The sequence below is a fragment of the Eleutherodactylus coqui genome, chromosome 1 (genome assembly GCF_035609145.1).
Source record: "Eleutherodactylus coqui strain aEleCoq1 chromosome 1, aEleCoq1.hap1, whole genome shotgun sequence".
Classification (NCBI taxonomy): Eukaryota; Metazoa; Chordata; class Amphibia; order Anura; family Eleutherodactylidae; genus Eleutherodactylus; species Eleutherodactylus coqui.
In genome coordinates this window covers 283283340-283306403 of record NC_089837.1, presented here as the reverse complement: position 1 = coordinate 283306403, position 23064 = coordinate 283283340, and the positions used below count along the sequence as shown (strand labels likewise).

The following is a 23064-nucleotide window of genomic DNA, read 5'->3' as shown; positions in this document are numbered from 1 at the left end:
ATAACAAGCTGTTTGCTAAACTCGAGAAATGTGTTTTCGGGGTACAAAAGATATCATTTTTGGGGTATATCATCACGCCATGCGACTTCCAGATGGATCCTGAAAAGGTGAAGGCCATCACGGAGTGGGCCCAGCCAGGGTCGTTGAAAGCCCTTCAACGCTTCCTCGGCTTCGCCAACTACTATCGCAAATTCATTAAAGACTTCTCCGTGGTGGCTAAACCTCTAACGGACCTCACCAGAAAGGGGGCAGATGTGAGGACCTGGTCTTCTGAGGCTCTGAGGGCCTTCAATACCCTAAAGGCGGCGTTCTCGTCTGCACCTGTCCTAGTACAACCGGATCTGTCCAGTCCTTTTGTGGTGGAGGTAGATGCCTCTGAGTTTGGTGTGGGAGCGGTACTGTCCCAAGGTCCCTCCACTCTCACCAACCTTAGACCGTGTGCCTATTTTTCTAGGAAGTTTTCGTCCACCGAACGGAACTATGATATAGGCAACCGGGAATTGCTGGCGATTAAGTGGGCTTTCGAAGAGTGGAGGCATTTTTTGGAAGGAGCCCATCACCAGATTACTGTACTCACTGACCATAAAAACCTCACTTATCTAGATTCCGCTAAGAGGTTAAATGCTCGGCAAGCCCGCTGGGCCTTGTTTTTCTCTCGGTTCAATTTTGTTGTTACCTATAGACCCGGTTCTAAGAATGTCAAGGCTGATGCCCTGTCTAGGAGTTTTGGTTCTCCGGAACCTTCCGAGCCGGAACCTGAGAGCATTCTCTCCCCTGGGGTGGTCCTCGCTGCTGTCTCCTCCGACCTTTCACCTCTCATTCACGCCGCTCAACAATCTGCTCCTGAAGCCCTTCCGGAAGGCAAATTATTTGTCCCGTTGTCACTGAGATTGAAAGTGTTAGAGGAGACACATGCTTCAGTCCTAGCTGGACACCCCGGTATCAGGGGTACTCTGGAGTTAGCGGCCAGACTCTATTGGTGGCCGCACATGGCCAAGGATGTACGGGTATTTGTGTCCGCGTGCCCGGTTTGCGCAAGGGGGAAGAACCTCAGGAGACGTCCTGAGGGGCCTCTTCTGCCCTTGCCCATTCCGTCCAGGCCATGGTCCCATTTGTCCATGGATTTTATTACTGATCTGCCATCCTCGCTGGGGAATACGGTCATTTGGGTAATAGTTGACCGTTTCTCCAAAATGTCTCATTTTGTTCCACTTGGCAAGTTGCCTAACGCCAAACTTTTGTCTGAGATGTTCATCAAGGAGATTGTTCGGTTACATGGGATCCCCGAGGATATTGTGTCTGATAGAGGGGTTCAGTTCGTCGCTCGCTTCTGGCGAGCCTTCTGTAAAAATCTAAACGTTAATTTGTCCTTTTCCTCCGCTTTCCATCCCGAGAGTAACGGACAAACGGAACGGATGAACCAAGAACTTATCCAGTATCTGCGACTGTTTGTCTCTGATAACCAGCATCAGTGGGCCAACTACTTACCTCTCGCCGAATTTGCTATTAACAACCATGGTAACTCGTCGACCCAACTGTCACCTTTTTTTTGTAACTATGGGTTCCATCCCCGGTTCTCGCTTTCTACTCCTTTGGTCTCGAACAATCCGGCCGCCGACATATCCGCCGAAGAACTGTGCACAGTTTGGGCCCAGGTTCGTAAGAACCTTCAGGGTTCCCAAGAGAAACTGCGTAAATACGCAAATAAAAGACGTACTATCTCTGCACCTTTTGTGGTCGGGGAGCAGGTTTTATTATCATCTAAGAACCTGAGACTTAAGGTTCCCTCCCTGAAACTTGCTCCTCGGTTCATTGGCCCATTTACGGTTTCTCAGGTTATCAACCCGGTGTCATATAAGTTGGCACTTCCTGACCCCTGGAAGGTCCACAAGGTTTTTCACAAGAACTTGCTTAAGAAGTATGTGACTCCAGTTCTCCCCACCCAGAACCCGCCTCCTCCCTCTCTGGTACAGGGGGAACTGGAGTATGAAGTAGAAAGGCTTGTGGATGCCCGACGGGTTAGAGGTGGGCTGCAGTACCTGGTCCACTGGAGAGGATTTGGCCCTGAGGATAGGACGTGGGTCCCTGCCAGGGACGTTCATGCGCCACGCCTAGTCCAGGCATTCCACAGGGCTTTCCCGCTTAAGCCCGCACCTGGCCATGGGGGTCCGGTGTACCCCCGTAGAAGGGGGGGTACTGTCAGAACCGGCAACTCTCGGGGCCTCCGTGCCCGCACCACCGGTCCGGCCACCCGGGGTACAGGAGCGCGGCGCAGAGGTACCCCGGTTCTTGTGATCTCCCCGGGCCGCTGTAATACTGGTCGCCGCCGGGTTGCTAGGGAGGCAGCTGGTGCTTCTAGTCGCTTGACTACCAGGCTGGCTTCCCTAGTAACTGTCTGTGCAGTGAGACTGGGGGCGTGCCCCCAGCACCGCCCTGATTAGCCCTGCTGCTGTCAGGCTCCCCGCCCCAATCAGCTTCTGGGGCGGGAGCGCTGACAGCATTTAAATAGGTGTGTTTTCCTCTCAGGCCTTGCCAGTGTTAGTTTGGTTCTCCAGCTGCACCCGCGTTTATCCTGACTGCTCTTGTGACCTCGGCTTTTCTGACACCTGCTTTTGGACTTGACTACGTTTTTGCCTGACCCCTCCGTACTGCGTACCCTCTTGTTGCCTACCCGGATTGTCTGACCATTCTACCGTTGCTTGTCTCAGTGTCTGTTTGTCTCCCGTGTCCCGCTTCCCTAGTGAGGGTAGGGACCGTCGCCCAGTTGTCGCCCTGGGGGTTAGCCCAGGGGGGCAAGTAGGCAGGGACAGGGGTTGCGGGATATCTCAGGGAACCCCATATCCCGGACACTGTCCTGACAGTAAGTAAGTGCTGTGATTGGATTGAGCGCCAGCCAATCACAGCTGGCGCTCGATCCAATCACAGCACTTACTTACACAGCATTGACGGCAGGGGATTTGAAAGCCGAGCAGGGAGATGACAGCGGGGAGAATTCTAAAGCAGCTTGATTGGCTATGAATGATCAAGCACCGGCTGTGATTGACTGACGCCCAAACCAATCAGAGCTCTTACTTACATAGCGCTGACGGCGGGGGATGACAAAGCCGAGCAAAGAGGACGGCGGGGAATGACCATGGAGAGAATTCAAGCAGCCTGCCACACCACCGCCGAAGACAGACGCTGGCTGGGAGGGGAGTATGAAGCGTTTTTTTTTTAAGCCTTCCCTGACTCGAGTATAAGCCGAGAGGGGCTTTTTCGGCACAAAAAAAATGTGCTGAAAAACTAGGCTTATACTCGAGTATATACAGTATATAAGAAATCCCTCACAAACTGACTGGTGTCGCAGAAGCGTGAAATTCGGCACGAGCATTCTTTAGGGTCCTGAATAGGAAAAGTAAGGGGGGGTCACAACTCAATTATTCAATGCTAATTGCAAAAGTAAGTGCACTCCTATGTAATGTAACTTCCTGCTATCGTACAAGCATGAAATTTGGCAAAACAATCTAACTGACCTCGGTGTAGATATATTGAGGAGAATCTACCTCACCTCTATGTGTTTTTATACTGAGAACAATTTAACTGACCTCTATGTGCATACACTGAAAGGCTGGATTCACACAAACGTATATCGGCTCGGTTTTCACGCCGAGCCGATATACTGTGTCCTCCTCTGCAGGGGGGGGGGGGGGGGGGATGGAAGAGCCAGAAGCAGGAACTGAGGTCCCGCCCTCTCTCTGTCTCCTCTCCACCCCCTCTGCACTATTTGCAAGGAAAGAAGGTGGGACGGGGGCGGGGCTAAGTTTCGAGAATTAGCCCCCGCCCCACCTCTCCCCATTGCAAATAGTGCAGAGGGGCAGAGAGGGGGCCGGAGCTCAGAGCACTGCTCCTGGCTCTTCCAGGCTCCCCCCCTGCAGAGAGAGACGACGTATATCGGCTGGGCGTGAAAACCCAGCCGATATACGTTCGTCTGAATCCAGCCAAAGACTGTAAAGTACAAAAGGGAAGGCCATGGACTTCAGGGATGCAGCATGCCTTTAGGGCAAAGAAAGGGCTCCAACCTTCAGCCTGGGGTTAAGTTTGAATAAACGGGGTCTTACCTTTAAGGGTAAAAAGTGAGGAGAATGGGAGGGGCGGCACATTCTGCAGTGGGACATCAGTACATGCACTCTGAGGAGAATCTAACGCTCCTCAATGTTTATAATATTTTATTCCTTGGTTCTTCTGAAGTAACCATGACTTCCTGAAAATTTTGCGTACGAACAACAGGTAAACACCTGTACCAAATTAACTTAGGCAAAGCTGAGTATATCATCTAGTCCAACATAAATTGATAGAAGAAAGAAGGGTGGAACGACTTCTGCAAAAGGGTTTTGTTGTTTCCATGTAGAGAACAAACATAAGCCGCTGTCGGCCCTCTGCTTACCAGCTGTATAAACAGGGCAGTATTTTCACTTAAAGAAATAGAAAACTGTGGGTTTAGGGTACAACACTTCTAGCTAAGAAAGTTATTACAAACTAGGGAATTACTCGATTCTCCTTTATTAATTTTACTGAAAATAGCCAGCCATCACATGTTTCGTGGACACAGCCCCTTCTTCAGATATGGCTGATAAATGCATCTGGCGTTTCTCCAGTGTGAACACATCAAAAACGCTGAATGTATTTAACATGGTAGTCATTTTAGGTTAACTTGTTATTTTAAGCACACAGTGAACATTCTAAAAATCAAAACAAAAACTGTTCCAAAAAGTTTTTTTCCCATTCCATCGAACCAATTTGTGTGGTTTTCAATACATTATATAAAATAAATTGTGCAAGAAATAAATCTTAACATGGAAAAGAATCGCATGCCGCAGTTTTCCGTGATGAACCTATCATAATGATAGGTTCATCGCGGTGACTTTAAATTATCTCCCGCGGTGGAAATCTGCTCGCAAGAATCCACCCCACCCGTTGACAGGCCACCTTATGCTCCTCTAATAGCTTGTGTGTGTTTCATTCTTATAACATACTTTCAATAAAATGTTTTTGTTTTACCATTATAAATCAAGTTTGAAGTACATCTCCTCTGAAGTTCACTGCCTGCTAAGCAATCAACTTCTCTAGCAACAAGAATTTTGCACCGCTTTTTAGCTGTGGGGGAGGTGCCGTCTTCACAGGCTCAGCTCCCTGCATTCACACAGCTCTTGGACCTGCAATCAGTGTGTACACAATTGCTGCCTCTCCAGATGTTGTGTTCAACTATCTGCTATGTGCACTTATCTTTATGTTGTAGGCATTGCATGTGTCTCCAGATTGCTGCAGGCAGAGTAGCATAAATCCCATTGGAATTATCTTTTTAGCCGCTTTACTAGCTCTCATGTATTTGTATGATTACAGCATACATAGATAATTCTAGGTTGTGAGCATACAAACACACAAGGCCTAGTAAACCAAAATGCAAAGACTTTAAAAAAAGAACAAAAAGAACAAAATACCTGAAAGGGAACCACATTGCAGAACATTACAGTTTGATAAAATTACACATCACGTTCTCTTACTTGGCATTTGAAGGGTCTTTCCGTAGAATGAACATGCTTCACATGACAACTTAAATGGTCTGGTCTGTCAGAGGGGGAAAAAAAAAAAAGATATTATACATGTATACAACTCCTTCAAAATATACCCATAAAGCACCTGCACTTCCCAGGAGCTTTTCAGAATAAGCTGCTATGTGTACATGAGGACCGCCACTATCTATGGCCATTAAGACTTGTATCCTGCATTTTTCATCAGCATTCCCCTCAGCAGGCTGCATCTCTAATTTTCAGGATGCTCACACAAGACTTCTATGGGCAGTTTAAGTCATCCTCTATCACTTCCTGTGTTCTGTCTTGATGTCTGTTACTAGTGACAGACTTTAGTGGACAACAGTCAGTGGAAAGCAAATTAGAAGAGAACTTGTGTAGCTAATTTTTTAAAGGGATTTTTCAACACAAAAATGTAATTTTAGGTAAATAACGCAATTGGCATTTTTGCTATGTATCACATTGGTTAGGATTAAGGATGAGCGAGTATACTCGCTAAGGCACTAGTCGTCCGAGTAATGTGCTTTAGCCGAGTATCTCCCTGCTCGTCCATAAAGATTCGGGGACCGCTGCGGCTGACAGGTGACTCGCGGCGGGGAGCAGGGGAGAGCGGGCGGGAGAGAGAGATCTCCCCTCCGTTCCTCCCCGCTCCGCAGCGGTCCCCGAATCTTTAAGGACGAGCAGAGAGATACTCGTCTAAAGCACATTACTCGGACGAGTAGTGCTTTAGCGAGTATACTCGCTCATCCTTAGTTATGATATAAGCACAAGTTGTCTCAAAAGACAATGACCATTTAACCCCTTAGTGACCAAGCTTTTTTAAGTTTTTCCATTTTTGTTTTTTCTCCCCCCCTCCCCCCTTTAAAAAGTTGTAACTCCTTTATTTATTCAATGACATGAGGGCTTGTTTTTTGCAGGATAAGTTGTTTTTTCTCAATGATACTATTTAATGTACCGTATGATGTACTGAAAAACTTTTTAAAAATTCTAAGCGGAAAGAAATGGAGAGAAAAAAAATGAAATTCCGCCACCTTTCGGTGCGTCTTGCTTTTACGGCACACAAACTGCAACAAAAGAGCGCACTTCTGCCGTTTTTTTTCCTTCCTTCTGACGACATTTATTGTGCGAGGTAAATAATGCGTTACTTTGATAGATCGGACTTTTACGGATGCAGCAATACTGAATATGTAATTTTTTTATTATTTAGATTCTTTTTATGACAAAACTGGCAAAAGGGGGGTTTATTTTACACTTTCATTACTTTTTGTTTATTTTTTAATAATTAGTAAAACTTTATTGTTCTTATTTTTAGGGTTTTTTTTAGTCTCCAGAGGGGAAAACAACTTGCGATGCTTTGATCACTCCTGCAGTATGATGTAATGCAACAGCATTACATCATACTGCGATCGAGCAGGCAGTCTAGCAAGCCACCCAATGGGCACAGCTTGATAGGAATTCTGCCATGACAGCCCCGATGCCTTTCAGAAGGCCTTCGGCTGCCGTGAAACCTGCACTGCTCCCTGCGATCTCATCATGGCAGGGGGGCGAATGTTCAGGGCATTTAAAAGGTTAAATCTCCGATGAGCTGTTGCCGCCGGGTTTCGGCTGTAAGAAACAGCTGGCACCCAAAATGTATGAAGGGAGGTCGCCCCGCAATCTCCCTTCATTCACACCCTGCATCTGCAGGACATAAAAACTAAGGGATTAAAAGTAACCTGTCACTTGCTTCCCTGTAAGTACTGTTGTAATTAACTAAAGCAAAAGCTTTTACAACACAAATCCAACTGTGAAGAAATGTAGTGAAGGGGATGTAAAATAACCTCTCTAATTTAGTTTTGTAAGGCAACCTTTTCACAAGTGTGTAGAGGTTAGTAATTTGCATCAATACTTGTAATCCAAATCGAGGAATAGGTCCAAAACATAGAAGAGGTGCAATTCTTTCAATTACACTTTTTTCTGTTCATGCTCCACTCCTGGTTTTGGCTTACAAATACTGACCCTAGCACACAAGTATGAAAATAGTCTAACATGTAGGCAAGTTCAAAGCACGTCCACAGAACTGTTCTCTTTAAATATACTGTATGCAAGCATATCAGGTTACTGAGCAACAATAACAGCAAAATAATTCAGTAGCCACTTTATCAGGCTAATGTCATATATAGACAGTAGCAGAATACTGTAGGGTCACATTCACACCGGTGAGTGCGCGAGAAACTCTGCCCGATATTGCACTTGCCAATGTGTGTTTTTCACACCGTTTCTAATATGGAGTGCAAAGCATGGCAAGAATTATCCCCGCTTCTATAATGGCACAGATTCCTATGTGGGTAAAGGCTATTTTAGACAGGCTCATATAGGGCAAGAACATTCATCTCCCCGATCATCTGCCTGTGTGAATGCACACACAATCTGCTGTTGAACTAGCAAACCTGACTAACAGTGTCTTTTATGCAGCTAGAAGAAGAAAAAAAAAGTCATCGCTGTCAGCAGCACATCTCCCCATGTAATTCTGAATTGGCCTGTGTGAATGCCGGTTAAAGAGCCCAGAAACGTTGATTGGTACTCATTATATTTGTTGCAGGTGGTGGTGCTGCTACACAGATTCAGGATGACAAGTTTTTTTGTAAGAAAAAAAATGAGACTGAACTGTAAAAATTAACCTAGTTAGCACTTCATGGGAGGGTTTTTCATACTTTAAACACTGCATATTCAATGCACAGTAGGTGCAAACGGACACCTGTCATACACTTGTCGCATAAAATCTCTTGCTAGCACATAGTACCACTACTGAAACTGCCTTGTTCCCTGTCACAAAGTGTTACACATCACATCAACCAAAGTCAAAGTTTCCCATAAGCAGTCATAATTCCTACATCACTATGACCCCCCCACCCCCACTCCACCCCATTCTTGGGAAAATACTCCCCAGTAAGTATCCATTTCTGAGATTATAGAAAAAAAGCCCAGATGGAAATTAACGGTCATGAAAAAAAACATACTAACCTTTAAAAAATAAAGAAAAACAACAGTCCTCCAGTCTGGCTCCAGAGACTCCTGCACCCACTCATCATTCACATGACCACAGAAGCCTGTAATTGGCCTCCGTGTTCATGTTTGCATACGTGATCGCTGTAGGAGCTTCCAGGATCAGACCAGCAGGGCTGGACCTGAGGGACATTTAAAGTAAAAAAAAATCCTCACCTATCTAAAAACAGAATAGGATAGAATGCAAGTATAAAAATTACCCCTAAAGGCCCTTTTAGACAAGACGAAAGAACGGGAGCTAGTAGTGCTGGCTCGCTTACAGAGTGGCCGGCGGCTGCAGGAGATTTCTCTCCTCGCTTTCCCCTGCCCCTCTCTATTAACATAACATAGTGGCTGAATAGCTGCTATTTACACTGAACGATGAGCGATCAGCTCATCGTCCATCATTTATACAGCATAAACAATGGACGATAAGCTGATCGCTCAGTGCAAATAGCAGCAATTCAGTACTGAACGCCTGCTATGTTAAGTCAATGGAGAGGGGCAGGGGAGAGAGGGGAGAGAAATCTCCTGCAGCCGCCGGCCACTCTGTAAGCGAGCCAGCACTACTAGCTCCCGTGCAGGAACACTGGAGCGAGGACACACAGGGACGAGTGTCTGGCATAGTTTGCCCAACATTCGTCCTGTCTAAATGGACCCATAGAATGTAGTGCCGTTCTCCTATGAGCCCATTATTTTACTTCATGGGGGTCAACTTAGGTGACAGAGTCCCTATAAATCCTTTTCAGCCTTACATACTATACTATGTTTCTAACAGAGCTCTGCCCGCAAGGCTTTATTTATACAGCCATGTTATAAGACTGCATGAGAATTTTATATTTCAGGCCAAAAACATTAGATACCATTAGGGGGAATACAGAAAAGAGTCTGCCATAAAAGATGTTTTTGTAGACAAACCATTTTTTGAGAAGCACCAGTTACTAAGGGATTATATACAAGGGCCAGAAGTGAGCTATGTAGTAAAAAGTGTGACAAAAACAGCAGGTATTTTCACAACGTAACATAAAAAAAATGTTGCTTTGTTGTTTTTACAAGTTTCACAAAATCCCATTGACAATTCACACAAAAACAAAATCTGCTGTATGTTCCTGATGTAACACTAGCAGATTCTGGTACAGGTTTCAGGCCATCATCAGGCATTCAGGATTGCTCCCAAGGTGTAAATCAGCTACATTTAGGAGCTATAAAATTAGTTTTAGCAAACATTTTGCAGATTATACATGACTGAATAAACTCCATTCTCCAGCAGAGAGTCAAATTTGACACGGTTTGGTGGATATTATAATACTTGGTTTGGGTAAAAAACAATTGTTCAGCACTTATTTTAAGGGAACAGGAGATCTCTATAAGGGCTCATATCTACGGGCGGGTTTGAATTCCACGATCCGCGTGGGGCACCCGCGCGGATGATCGGGAGTTCAAAACGCCCATAGTTTGCCCTAAACTTCTATGGGCAGCCAACCCCCGCTTCCTGTAAACTGTTTTGGTGTCCATTATTAGAGACAAACTTGACAGGATAAAAAGCAGTGGATAGCACGTTATAAACAAGTGTGAGCCCGAGTGGCTAGCACCATACTATGATTTTTCAGCATAAAAACATAATTTATGGAAACCAAACGATTTGCACTTTTGATAGTAATCACATTGGCTATGACGTGAACAGAAGTTTGTTCAAATTACATGCACATTCATTGTGTAAAAAAAAAAAAGATATTTAAATTTTTTTTTTTTTTTTTAAAGTCTGAGGAAAAAAAAAAAAAAGAAACATAGCCTTAGGGCTCATGCCCACAAGTGTCACAGGATACGCCCACAGGAATACCACAATTAAAAACAAAAGAGTGCCTGCTATATTAAGGGAGACCCCCCCATCGGAGTAAATTCACGGCAGATAGAACATGCCACAATTTATTTCCCGCTGTGGAAATCCGCTGTAGAATTCCGAATGTGAGAATTGGCAGGCAGAAAGCTATTAAAACCTAATGGCTGCGGAATTCACACACGGGGAAACGCAGTAGAAATCCGTACGTGGGCATTCACTCTTAGGCCTAATGTCCACGGGCGGATTAAAATCTGCACGGGTAATCCACAGTTCAAACCGCCTTTAGAGAAGCATGGAGCATCTGCACTTCACTTAACACCTGCGGATTTGATTTTAAATGATTTGCGGATCACGCACAGATGTGGCTTAGGATCCGCTAATGCATTTACATACATTTATGGATTCACTGCGGACTTGTAGGGTAAAACCAATAAGGGAGGTGGGGAAAAGGCTGAGAGGTGGGGTTGTGAATTTTTTTTTCTCGGAGGTAAAAAAAAAAATAAAAAAATGCAATCTGCGATCTCCCGCGAGTAATAAAAAAAAAAAAAATCCTTTAACGACGACTCGGAGTGAATCCGTTGCAGTATCCGCATGAAAAATCCCCACCTGCCGTTGACATGAGGCCATAATACTAAAAAGAAATGAATAAGAAGTCAGATCGTACCTTGAAAAACCTTTCCCACAAACACTACATGTATAGGGCTTAGTAATCCCTCCTTCATGAGATCGGACATGATAGGTCATTCGGTCCTTTCTTTTGAAGCGCTGATTGCATACCGGGCACTCAAAGGGTTTCTCATCTGAATGTGACAACTTGTGTCTATTTAAATGATAAACATCCCTGAAGGCCTTCCCGCACATTTCACAGGCATGGTTTTTCTTAACAGGTTTGCTAGGCTTCTTCACTGGCTGAGGGATCGGCATGGTTGGGATGCTTGTGCTGGCACTAGGAATTGTAGTTGAAGATGATGTTGTAACAGTCGACAATATGCCTGCAATGGTGGAAACCAAGGATGTTCTGCTATTGTCTCCAGCAATAGTAGATATAAGTGGCACGACCGCAGCAGTCTGTGTTTTCTTTGGCCGTGACACCAGCTTAATACCTGTGTGGCAGGACTCATGGCGTCTCAAGTGATAACTGTCCCTAAAGGCTTTGCTGCAATATGTACAAATAAAGGAAGTTTTGGATTTTTCCTTTTTTATTACAACGGGATCTTTTAAAGGTTCTGATGAAGGCTGTGGTTGAGGTTTCTGTGTTATTGGTATAGGTAGCATAGGCTTTTGATCAGGTGGTTCAACTGGGGCTCCCAAAAGCGGCAGCAGGCTATTTTGGGCAGCTTGCTGCTGATGATGGTGATGATGATGATGGTGTGAAGCTTCATGAGCCTGAAACAAAATGAAAAGGAAAACTGTAAAACTAAAAACTTTACCACTTGGCGCACTGATTTTCATCATATTGCAAAAACAGCAGCTTACCATCAGGATAAATTTATACATTTCATATACAGTTTTATTAATATTACTGAAATACATAACGAAGATAAAGTTTAGTCATTGACAGATTAAGACCGGACTCACATGAGCGCCATTTCATTGCGTATTATGCGCACCTAATATGCGGTGAATTGAGTCGATGAAAGTACATTGATTTTCATTAATCCATTTACACTTGCGTGCGTTTATTGCGTATTATACGCATGTAAAAAAAGACCGCAGCATGATCTATTTTACAGTGTATTACGCACAATATACCCCTATTCTGTGTAGGTGTGCAACACTGTAAATATGCAATTACATTAGTTATCTGTAGCGTTTATATGCAACGTCGTCAAGCGACAGAGCAGGAAATTGACAACGTGCGAGAGATACGCTGTCAAGAAAGGCCGTAGCATAGGCTTGCTAGGCCATGGGAAAGGGTTGATGGGGATGTGGGAAGGAAGGGGTTAACAAAGGATAGAAGAGGGGAGACAGTGAAGGGGTGGGGGTGGGGGAGAGCTACAAAGTGCAGGAGGGGTGAAGCTGGGGGCAGAGTTGGAGAAAAGTGCAGGGAAGTGACAGTCTGAAGGCAGGAGAAAAGAAGAGAGGACACAGCAAGGAGAAGAGTTAAGTCACACCCTAGAAGAGGATATAGTGTAAAGGGTAATATTGGTGAACTTTAGGGTTCAGAAAAACAGGAAGGGATACGTTGCATTGTCATGGCAGTGGCGGATTGGGGTGGGGGGGGGGGGGTGGAGTCCTTAGAATTGACATAAAAGTGGTTGGGGGGGGGGGTATGGCTAAAGGTATCTGTCTTTATTCGGACAGTGGGGTTGAAGACTTGGTGCGGATAAATGTGGAAGGCTACAGCTGGGAACGACTGAGTTATATGCGAGTCATCCGCAGTCAAAACAAAAGCGCTGCTATATGCGGCAATACACTGGTTCAGGCAGCGGTAAAACGCTGCATTACACACAGCGTTTTACCACTTGCTGGTGTAAGCACAGTCTAACACAGGGACTGCAACTGAGGTTGAAAAGTCTGCTCAATAAGATACCGTATATACCGGCGTATAAGACGACTTTTGAACCCCGAAAAATCTGCTCTGCAGTCGGGGGTCGTCTTATGCGCCGGTAATACAAAAAAAAAAAAATCATTACTCACCTCCCCCGGCGTTCTGTCGCGCTCCGGCAGGATGTCGCTCGCTCCTCGTCCCCGGCGCAGCATTGCTTTCTGAATGCGGGGCTTGAAATCCCCGCTTCCAGGAAGCTAATACACACGCTGTCAGCCGGCACAGCTATTCAATGACAGCATTGAATGGCTGTGATTGGCTGAAGGCGCACGTTGCTTCAGCCAATCACACCCATTCAATGATGTCATTGAATAGTGTGATTGGCTGAAGCCACGTGCGCCTTCAGCCAATCACAGCCATTCTGTAACTGGCTGACGGCGTGTGTATTAGCTTTCTGGAGGCGGGGATTTCAAGCCCCGCATTCAGAAAGCAATGCTGCGCCGGGGACGAGGAGCGAGCGACATCCTGCCGGAGCGCGACAGAACGCCGGGGGAGGTGAGTACAGATTTTTTTTTTCTCCACTGTAATACCGGCGTATAAGGTGACAGTTGGGGGGTCGTCTTATACGCCCCGTCGCCTTATACGCCGGTATATACGGTATGTCCATAGAATATTACCTACAGAAAGGACAAAACAAGTAATACAGCCTTACTAAACTGCAGATCACAAGATCAGCTCATGGGGACCACATTTTTTTCCAGGGACATACAAGAGTATTTCTATTACGAGGGGGTGCTGATAAGTCTTTGGCTTTGTGTTCTTTTTCTGTTTTCATGGTAACGAATGTTACATCACATGAAAACCTTATGTGTTTAATATATGTTCTCAAAATGTTGCGTTTGTAGCTTATGGCAACAGTGATCTAGGCATGCGCGAAAACAAAATGGTGGAGTCTAAGGGGATATTCACAGCAAATGAGAGCAGAGGAGTGATAAAATTCTTGTTTCTGCAAGGAAAGTCCGCAAAGGATATTCATGGTGATATGTCGCAGACATTGGGGGAGCAATGCCCTTCATATTCTACAGTTAAGAACTGGGTTGCCAAATTTACAGCGGGCCACTTCAGCACCAATGATGAGGAACATCCTGGACGACCGAGAGAGGTTGTTGTTCCGGAGATCATCGATGCTGTGCACAACCTCATACTGGAGAATCGGCGAATTTCAGCTAAAGGAATAGCAGACATCATGGGGATTTTTCGTGAACGTGTTTGTGTTATTACCCATGAACATTTGAACATGAAGAAGCTATCCGCAAAGTGGGTCCCCAAATGTTTGACAACAGATCAGAAAAGCATGCGAGTGAAAACTTCCCATTTGTCAGCGTTTCCGGACCGATAAGAACTTCCTGGATCGACTGGTCACTATGGATGAGACCTGGATTTATTTGTATGACCTTAAAACCAAGGAGCAGTCAAAAGTGTCGAGGCACAGTGGTTCTCCTCACCCAAAGAAGTTCCGGGTGCAAAAATCAGCCACTAAGGTGATAGCGTCTGTGTTCTGGGATAAGGAGGGCATGCTGCTAGTGGACTACCTTCAAAATGGTTCCACCATCAATGCAAGGTATTACATTGAACTTTTGGACCAATTGAAGGCAGTTCTGAATGCCAAAAGGAGCGGCAAGCTGTCCAAAGAAATCTTGTTCCTGCAAGACAACGCCTCCGCTCACACTGCACAAGCAACCACGGCAAAACTGGTGGAGCTAGGCTTCCAGATGGTTGACCACCCACCTTGTTCACCAGATCTAGCTTCCTCTGACTATCATCTGTTTCCAAACCTGAAGAAACACCTCAAAGGTACCACATTTCACACCATTTCTGATGCCATGGCTGCTACGGATGACTGGTTTGAGGCACAACTGAAATCTTTCTTTTTGCACGGCTTACTGAACTTGGACTACTGCTGTAAGAAGTGCGTTGACATCAGTGGAGGGTATGTGGAATAAATGTAAAGTTTCATCTTCCTATCACCTTTCTTTCTGGGTAAAGCAAAAGACCTATCAGCAGCCCCTCATACACAGATATTACTGCTCACAAACTCTAGCCATAGGCCCCCTGAACACGGGCAGAAATTCCGCGGCAGGATTTCCGCCTTTAGACGCTGCCATAGGATTGCTTTAGAAAACTCAATCCTAGCCAGTCGCAATTTGTGCGCGTGAAATCACACACAGAAAACAAATCGGGGCATGTTCTATTTCTATGCAAGTCTCGCAGAGCCCCGCACAGAAATGTCTGCAGTGACAGGCCAGCTCCTCTCTGCGCATGCGCGGGCTGGCCGGCAGCCGGTACAAAGCGCAGAGAGAAGACGCTGGGAGCGGGCGAGCCACAAACCTCTGCAAGGGCCCAGGACCGCTTCTCGCAGCGGGATCCGACTGGGCCGTCTGCAGGTGGCCATAGTGAAAGCCAAATTGAAGGGGGCTACCACCAACAGCCACACCGACAGGCCACAGCAGCTGCCATGTGCTAACTAGGCAGGCTGTCGCTCATACATGCAAGGAAGGAAGGAAGAAGGACTACACAATCCACTGCAGGAACCCTGGACTGAGAGGTGAGGGGCTTAGACATGCCGAAAGCACTTATGAACAGTGTATGTGAATTGTGTTAAGACTCAAGTGAACTTCTTATTTAAACATTTTTGTTAAAAGGGTTCTGTCATCGGGGAAAAAAAAACAAAACAATACTTACTTATTCCTCCCCAGGCAGTCTTCTTCCCACATCTAATCCTGACTCCTCTTCTTCCTGTGACGTTGCGTACATTCTCAGCATTCTGCTTCCTGCAGGACAGTGTACTCTATTTCATGAGTGACGTAGCGTTCACTGCTTAACAGGGGAATGCCGAATCCTATGCCATGCTATTGCCACAACTGCACATGTGCAGTGTCTCGCAGCAATAGTATATGAACACTCACAGCAAGAGTCTCAGCAATAGTTCGCCATAAGATTTGGCGTTCCCGGCTGGACAGTAAATGCTACGTCACTAGTGACTGGGCATATACTGACCTGCAGGAAGCAAACTGCCGGCAATGTACGTTATTTAGATCCAGCCGGCTCGAGGTGACATGACCCGGGGGACTGGAAGAGCCAGGAGAAGATGCGGTAAGAAGGCTGCCTGGGGAGGAATTGACAAACATTGATTTTTTTTTTCTCTAACAGAACCCATTTAGGGCCATTACCCACAGCCGGATTTCTGCCGCTGAAATGCGCGGCGTTGTCCCACAGCTATTAGGTTCTATTGAACCTAACAGCTCAATGTTCACGCTGTGGAATTCCACCGCGTGAAAGAAAACGTGGCATGCTCTATTTGCCACGGGAATACGCACAGGCCAGCTTCTATTGTAATCAATGGAAGCCGGCCGTCACGCTATACTTCTGCTGTAGCACAGCGGATGTATCACATAAATACGCGTCCCCGCCCACCACCGGACGTGTCATCTTTTTTCTCCATTTTATTTGTTTCTAAGTTAAACCCTTAGTGACAAAGCCTGTTTGCGCCTTAATGACCAGGCCAAATTTTGTATATCTGACATATGTCGCTTTAACATGGAATAACTCTGTAAAGGTTTTGCATATCTAAGTGATTCCGACATTGTTTTAGGTAGTAAAAATAGTCTGAAGGAATTTGTGTATATTTATTAAAAATGCCAAAGTTGGGAAAATTTTCAATTGTAATATATGAGCAAAATATGAGCAAAAATACTGTACAAATTTTTAATAAGCTATACATTTCCAATCTGTGTTCTTTATTCTGGACACACATTTAAAAAGCTCTCTTTTTTAACCACTTAGGAGATGTACAAATTTAAAATGGATTATCAACATTTTGAGGAACACTTTGTTTTCCTACACCAAGCCAAGATTGCAAAGGCTCATAGGTGTCAGAATGATAGATACCCCTCCAAATCACCCCAATTTAAAAACTACATCCCTTAATGTATTCACTGAGGGTTGTCATGAGTATTTTGACTGAACAGTTTTTTTTTCAGGAGTTAATGCAATTTAGAGGAGAAAAAATAAAATTTCATATTTTTACAAATAAATTATTTTAAAGGCAGTTTTTTTTTCTTGAGTGCACATGAAAATGAGAATTTACACCCCAAAATGGACAGCCCTGTTTGTTCCGTGTTCAGAAACATACCCATTGTGGCCCTAATATTATGTCTGTATGCACAACAGGGCCAAAACCGAAAAGAGCAGCCGGTGGCTTTCAGAACACAGATTTTGCTTGAAGGCGTTTTAGGCCCCATTGCCCGCTTGTAGAGCCCTTGAGCAGCTAAAATGATGGAGAACCCATATAAATAACCCCATTTTGAAAATTAATTCCTCTAAGGGTGTACTGTGTATGTTGACCCCACAGTTTTTGAATGAATCTAAGCAAAGCAGAAAGAAATAATTACGATTTTCATTGTGTCATTTTAGAAAGTTTTTTTGTACCGCACATACATGAATGAAGACTTGCGCCCCAATCTACTTCTAGAACAAATAGCTGGATTTCAGGGCACAACCGAATAAATTCTAGGCCCCATTGCCGTCTTGCGCAGAAAAAAAAAATTGACTCCCATCCCCATTTTTTGCCATTCCCTAAAAGTAATAATGTAAACTGTGTTGATTGTCCAAAGACAAGGGTAATTACGGAGGCCTGGTTGGGATGGGCACATGGGGCATTTTTGGGGGGTATTTCTTGACCTCAGTGGCAGGGACGGGGTGTAAAAAGTGGCGCTCTGGGAGGCTTCGTAAGCTTGCTGAGGTTCGGCTGTCTCAAACAGAACGCACTCAACAAGCTGCTCCTGGAACTGCAGTAAGGCGAGCGTTTCCAGGGCTTCTTATAAATTACATATTATAGGTAGCGATCTGAATAATGTCGGGCTCACACAGCCGTATGTGGACTCCACTTGCAGAGGCCTGCAGCAGATCCCAGCTTTGAGCCTGGCTGTGGATCTGCATACGGCCGTATACGGCCGTGTACTGCGCATAACTGCATACTCATACAGGCCTTTGTTTATATTTCCCACGCCGGCGGTTAGCGATGATGCAGGTACCTGCAGCCCATATACAATGTAGTTGAGTATGGGCAGCGGGTATATCTGCGACCATAGAGCACAATGGGCGTTATGTTGCAGATATCCGCGGTAAAATAGAACATGCTCCATTCTGTTTTCTGCGAGTGATTACATAATTTCGACCCGCTAATTTGAGCGGAATTGTGCAATCCAATACATTTGATTGATCTGCATATTACCGCAGATCAAACGGATGCAGAATTCACAATTCCTATCCGCTCATGTGAGACCGGCCTAAGGTAGATTGCTACCTTTTTATTACGTGACCGGGGACCGCTCAATGAGGCCACCGGTCACTGCTCCTGGCCCTCGGTGACTGCTGGTCGCCGGGAGCAGGGAGATTTTAATTTTCCTGGGCTCCCCGGCTCCTGCGCATGTCTCCGGCATTTCGCTGGCGGGCGCATGTGCAGAAGCCAGAAAGTTCCATGGAGGATGATCGCATCATGGTTCAAATGCGGAGGCCTCTGGTAAGATGTTTTATCTCCTCTCACTGATTGCATTGGTGAGGGGAGATGATACTTCAACTTTTAAAAAAAACTTAGGTGATCGCCTTTATTCAATGGATAACAGCGATCACTTGACCAGTAACCGCATACCGCAGCCCCCCCCCCCCCCCCCCCCCCACGACATCTCCAAGCTCTTAACTACCTTTGGTAGCCAGGAGCAGGGAGATTTAATCCTTGACTTTTGCACGAGTCCGCTATTATGTTGATGGGCACATGCGCCAAAGCCGGGGTAAGGTCCGCAGAGAAAGATCCCATCGGGGAACAAATCTGGGGACCTTAGGTATGCAATTTCATCTCCCCTCACGAATACGATACGCAAGGGAAGATAAAACTAACTTTTGACACTTTTTAACTTTCCATGATCACAGTTATCTGATGGATAACTGTGATCATGTGACCGGCAACCACATACATGAGGGGAGGTGAAACGTTAACTTTTTTTTCACTTTTCCGTGATCACAGTTATCCCTTTGTCACCGCAGTCCCCAGTGACATCTCCTGAAGTTAGCCGGGAGTCAGGATATTTCAAATTTGCCAGCGTCAGGTCCTGGAGGACTAGATCACCACGGGACAGCACGGAGGACCGGGGTGAGTAATCTCAGCTGGCCCGCCGGAGCCGATCCATGAGGGCAGCTGAATTTTTAACTTTAAAACTTTTTTGCAATCAACGCTATCCCGCAGCCCCGGATCACAGCTCCATGTTGACAGTTACCTCCGGGCACCTACAGCATGGAGCTGTCACGTCCACAGCCCACGTGGCGTTAATCTCCGCAGAAAGCATGTTTTTACGTCCCCGGGGGTTAAAGCCCACTTAGGCAGGATGTAAAAACACTATGGGCTGGTCACAAAGATATTTATGAATATTTAGCTCTGGTACAATTGCCAACTTTGATGATCAGAGAGCGATGTTAGAGGCTCCTTTGACACTCAATGAGTTAAGGGAAGAAGTAGCAACACTTCCTACTGAAAATACACCTAGGTTGGATGGACTTCCAAATTAAGGCCCTTTTAGAGGATTTTCGCTAAAAAAAAATACATAAATCGCTCAAAGCCATCTTTCGAGCGATAATCGTTGTGTCTAACTGCACTGACATTGTGAAGTTTTCGTTAAGCCATCACTGATCTTTCAGCATGCTGAAAGATCAGTTATCAGGGATTCACAGCGGAACACAGCAGATACTATTGTTTCAGCTGTATCCCGATCCCTGATGACAGGCGGGGTATGAAGAACAGACCTGTCTAGCTGTGTTCTCCATATCCGGCTCTAAGCGCTCGGCTGTATAACAGCCAGGCACTCCGAGCAGAGAACAGCTGGATGCAGAAGACAAGCGGGTATTGAGGTGATAACATGTTTGGTGTGTGTGTGAAACTTTCAATCATGGAAATCTCAGGGTATTTCTGGATATTTTTTATAATAATTTTGCCATTTGAGATATTGTACAAAGGCTGATGGGATTTTTAGGGGGTGAGGGAGAGAGGTAAGAAGGTGAAGAAGAGATAGGGAGGAAAAAAATAAGTAAAAACACCAACACTTTTTTGTATGCGATTGCTCCCAGCAAGAGAAACTAAGTAATCTTGTAGATATGATACCTTTTAATGGTTAACAAAAATACATGATGTTATAGCGAGCTTTCCAACCTCTCAGGATTCTTCCTCAGACATGAATGTATGTATAAGGGTGACTACTAGGGATGAGCGAGTATACTCGCTAAGGCCCTACTCGCTCAAGTAATGTGCCTTAGCCGAGTATCTCCCTGCTCGTCCCTAAAGATTCGGGGGCCGCCGCAGCTGACAGGTGAGTTGCGGCGGGAAGCAGGGGAGAGCGAGATCTCCCCTCCGTTCCTCCCCGCTCTCCCCTGCAGCTCCCCGCCCGCACCCGAATCTTTCGGGACGAGCGGGGAGATACTCGGCTAAGGCACATTACTCGAGCGAGTAGTGCCTTAGCAAGTATACTCGCTCATCCCTAGTGACTACCCACCACAGTTTTTTTTCACTGCGAAATTCGCAGTGTTTTTTTTTTTCTGCAGGGGTCTATGGGACTTGTAATGTTAAAATTGCGATCACACAAAATCGCAATTTACGACGAAATTACATTACAAGTCCCATAGACCCCTGCAGGAAAAAAAAAAAGCTGCGAATTTCACAGTGAAAAAAACTGTAGTGGGTAGTCACCCTAATGGGGAGATTAATTCGCCTAAATGTAGTTCTGATTGTTGGGGTAATGCTATGTTTTATGTATATTAATTGCATTCAAAAATAGAATCAAATTAAAATGATCTGATTTAAAGAAAAAAAAAAAAAAAATTTCAGTTCATTCACTTTGCATTTTGTTAATTGACGAAAATAAACTATAAACACGTATATTTTTGAAAGCATTCTTACTGCATTTTTTTTCTCCTGTACTGGCCTACAACTTTTCGCAATATTAAATATATATAATTTTCAACACAAATATAAGTATAGTAGTTGATGCCCATGTATGACAATGCAGGAGTGTCTCTCTATTGCACATGATGGATGTCGAGGTAACAGCCTGGCATTTCAGAAGTCCAATGGAAAGGGCTCTAAATAGAAATATTTATATATTTTTTTCCCTTTTTCTTTGAAGAAGGGGGGAGGGGCACTAAAGAATTTTTATTTGAAATTAATTTAGTGAATTTCTTGTGATCAGTCCGACCATTCCGGTTATTGAGGGGATAAATAGTCTTATTTTTGTGTCTGTAGTATGACTAGATCATCTCAACTAAGCAAATAAAAACTAAATAAAATAAGTTTAGTTTAACACTGACAAAATTGCTTGTTCACTCGGGCAGTCAGTTTAACTCCTTAAAGGGGTTGTCCCGCAAAAGCAAGTGCAGTTAAACACTTCTGTATGGCCATATAAATGCACTTTGTAATATACATCGTGCATTAAAGGGGTTGTCCCGCGCCGAAACGGGCTTTTTTTTTTGCATAGGCCCCCCGTTCAGCGCAGGACAAACCCAAGGGATGTGTTGAAATTTAAAAAAAAAAAATTTCCTTAAAGGGGTTGTCTCGCGGCAGCAAGTGGGGTTCAGCACTTCTGTATGGCCATATTAATGCACTTTGTAATATACATCGTGCATTAAATATGAGCCATACAGAAGTTATTCACTTACCTGCTCCGTTGCTAGCGTCCCCGTCGCCATGGATCCGTCTAAATTCGCTGTCTTCTGGTGTTTTTAGACGCGCTTGTGCTGTGCGGTCTTCTGCCTGGTGAATGGGGCCACTCGTGCCGGAGAGCTGGTCACTGCGTCGTCATCGTAGCTCCGCCCCATCACGTGTGCCGATTCCAGCCAATCATGAGGCTGGAATCGGCAATGGAACGCACAGAGCCCATGGTGCATCCCTGGGAGAAGACCCGCGGTGCATCCCTGGGAGAAGACCCGCGGTGCATCCCTGGGAGAAGACCCGCGGTGCATCCCTGGGAGAAGACCCGCAGTGCATCCCTGGGAGAAAACCGCGATCCCTGGGAAAGGACCGGCGGCCATCTTAGGGAGAAGATTTTTATAACTCCATATTTCGTCGGATCGGTGAGTAGCAAGCGGTTTAAAAACCGCTTTAAATTGCCATTTTATGCCAGGGGGGTGACAGGGGGAATGGGCTAATGTAAAATTTTGATGTTTGCCGCGAGACAACCCCTTTAACCGAATCCCCGCTCTGCAACTTCTTCCTTCTTTTCCTCCAAGATGGCCGCCGGGATCTTCACCCATGAAGCACCGCGGGTCTTCTCCGATGGTGCACCGTGGGGTCCATTGCAGATTCCAGCCTCCTGATTGGCTGGAATCGGCACGCATGACGGGGCGGAGCTACGCGATGACGCGTAGAAGGGGGCGAAGCCAGAACGCCGCTCGTGCCCGGACCGACCAGAAGGGAGAAGACCCTTCTGCGCAAGCGCGTCTAATCGGGCGATTAGACGCTGAAATTAGACGGCACCATGGAAACGGGGACGCCAGCGCAGGGAAGGTGAGTATATAACTTCTGTATGGCTCATATTTAATGCACGATGTATATTACATAGTGCATTAATATGGCCATACAGAAGTGTATAACCCCACTTGCTTTCGCGGGACAACCCCTTTAAATATTGGCCATACAGAAGTTATTATTCCCCCCCCCCCGGTGTTGGCGTCCCCGTCTCCATGGCGCCGACCGAAGCCTTCTTCTGCCTCGATTAGACGCGCCTGCGCAGTCTGCCTCTCTGTCCCGTTAAATGGAGCCGCTCCAGCGTGCTCGCGCCGCACAGCTGGTCTGCGCAAGGCTTCGGTCGGCGCCCTGGGGGGGGCTGTAAGTATATAACTTCTGTATGGCCAATATTTAATGCACGATGTATATTACAAAGTGCATTTATATGGCCATACAGAATTGTTTAACTGCACTTGCTTTTGCGGGACAACCCCTTTAACGGCAGCAGTTAAGGGGCTTTATTTTGCAGTGTAGCTGAATGAAAAGCCAAGTGCGAGTCTCCCATGCCAGGGAGAGTGGATGCTTAGCAGTCAGATGACAC

The 23064-nt window shown here is 45.6% G+C and overlaps 1 protein-coding gene across 2 annotated transcripts in view; it reads right to left on the bottom strand.

The window, feature by feature from the left end:
• VEZF1 (vascular endothelial zinc finger 1) overlaps positions 1 to 23064 on the bottom strand; it is a 54852-nt gene that overhangs the window by 15727 nt on the left and 16061 nt on the right. For both annotated transcript variants that reach the window (XM_066572367.1, XM_066572361.1), the window contains exons 2-3: positions 11096 to 11817; positions 5541 to 5604 (exon numbers count right to left, since the gene is read on the bottom strand). In XM_066572367.1, the coding sequence (XP_066428464.1) occupies positions 5541 to 5604; positions 11096 to 11817 (786 nt within the window). The remainder of the gene's footprint in view (positions 1 to 5540; positions 5605 to 11095; positions 11818 to 23064) is intronic.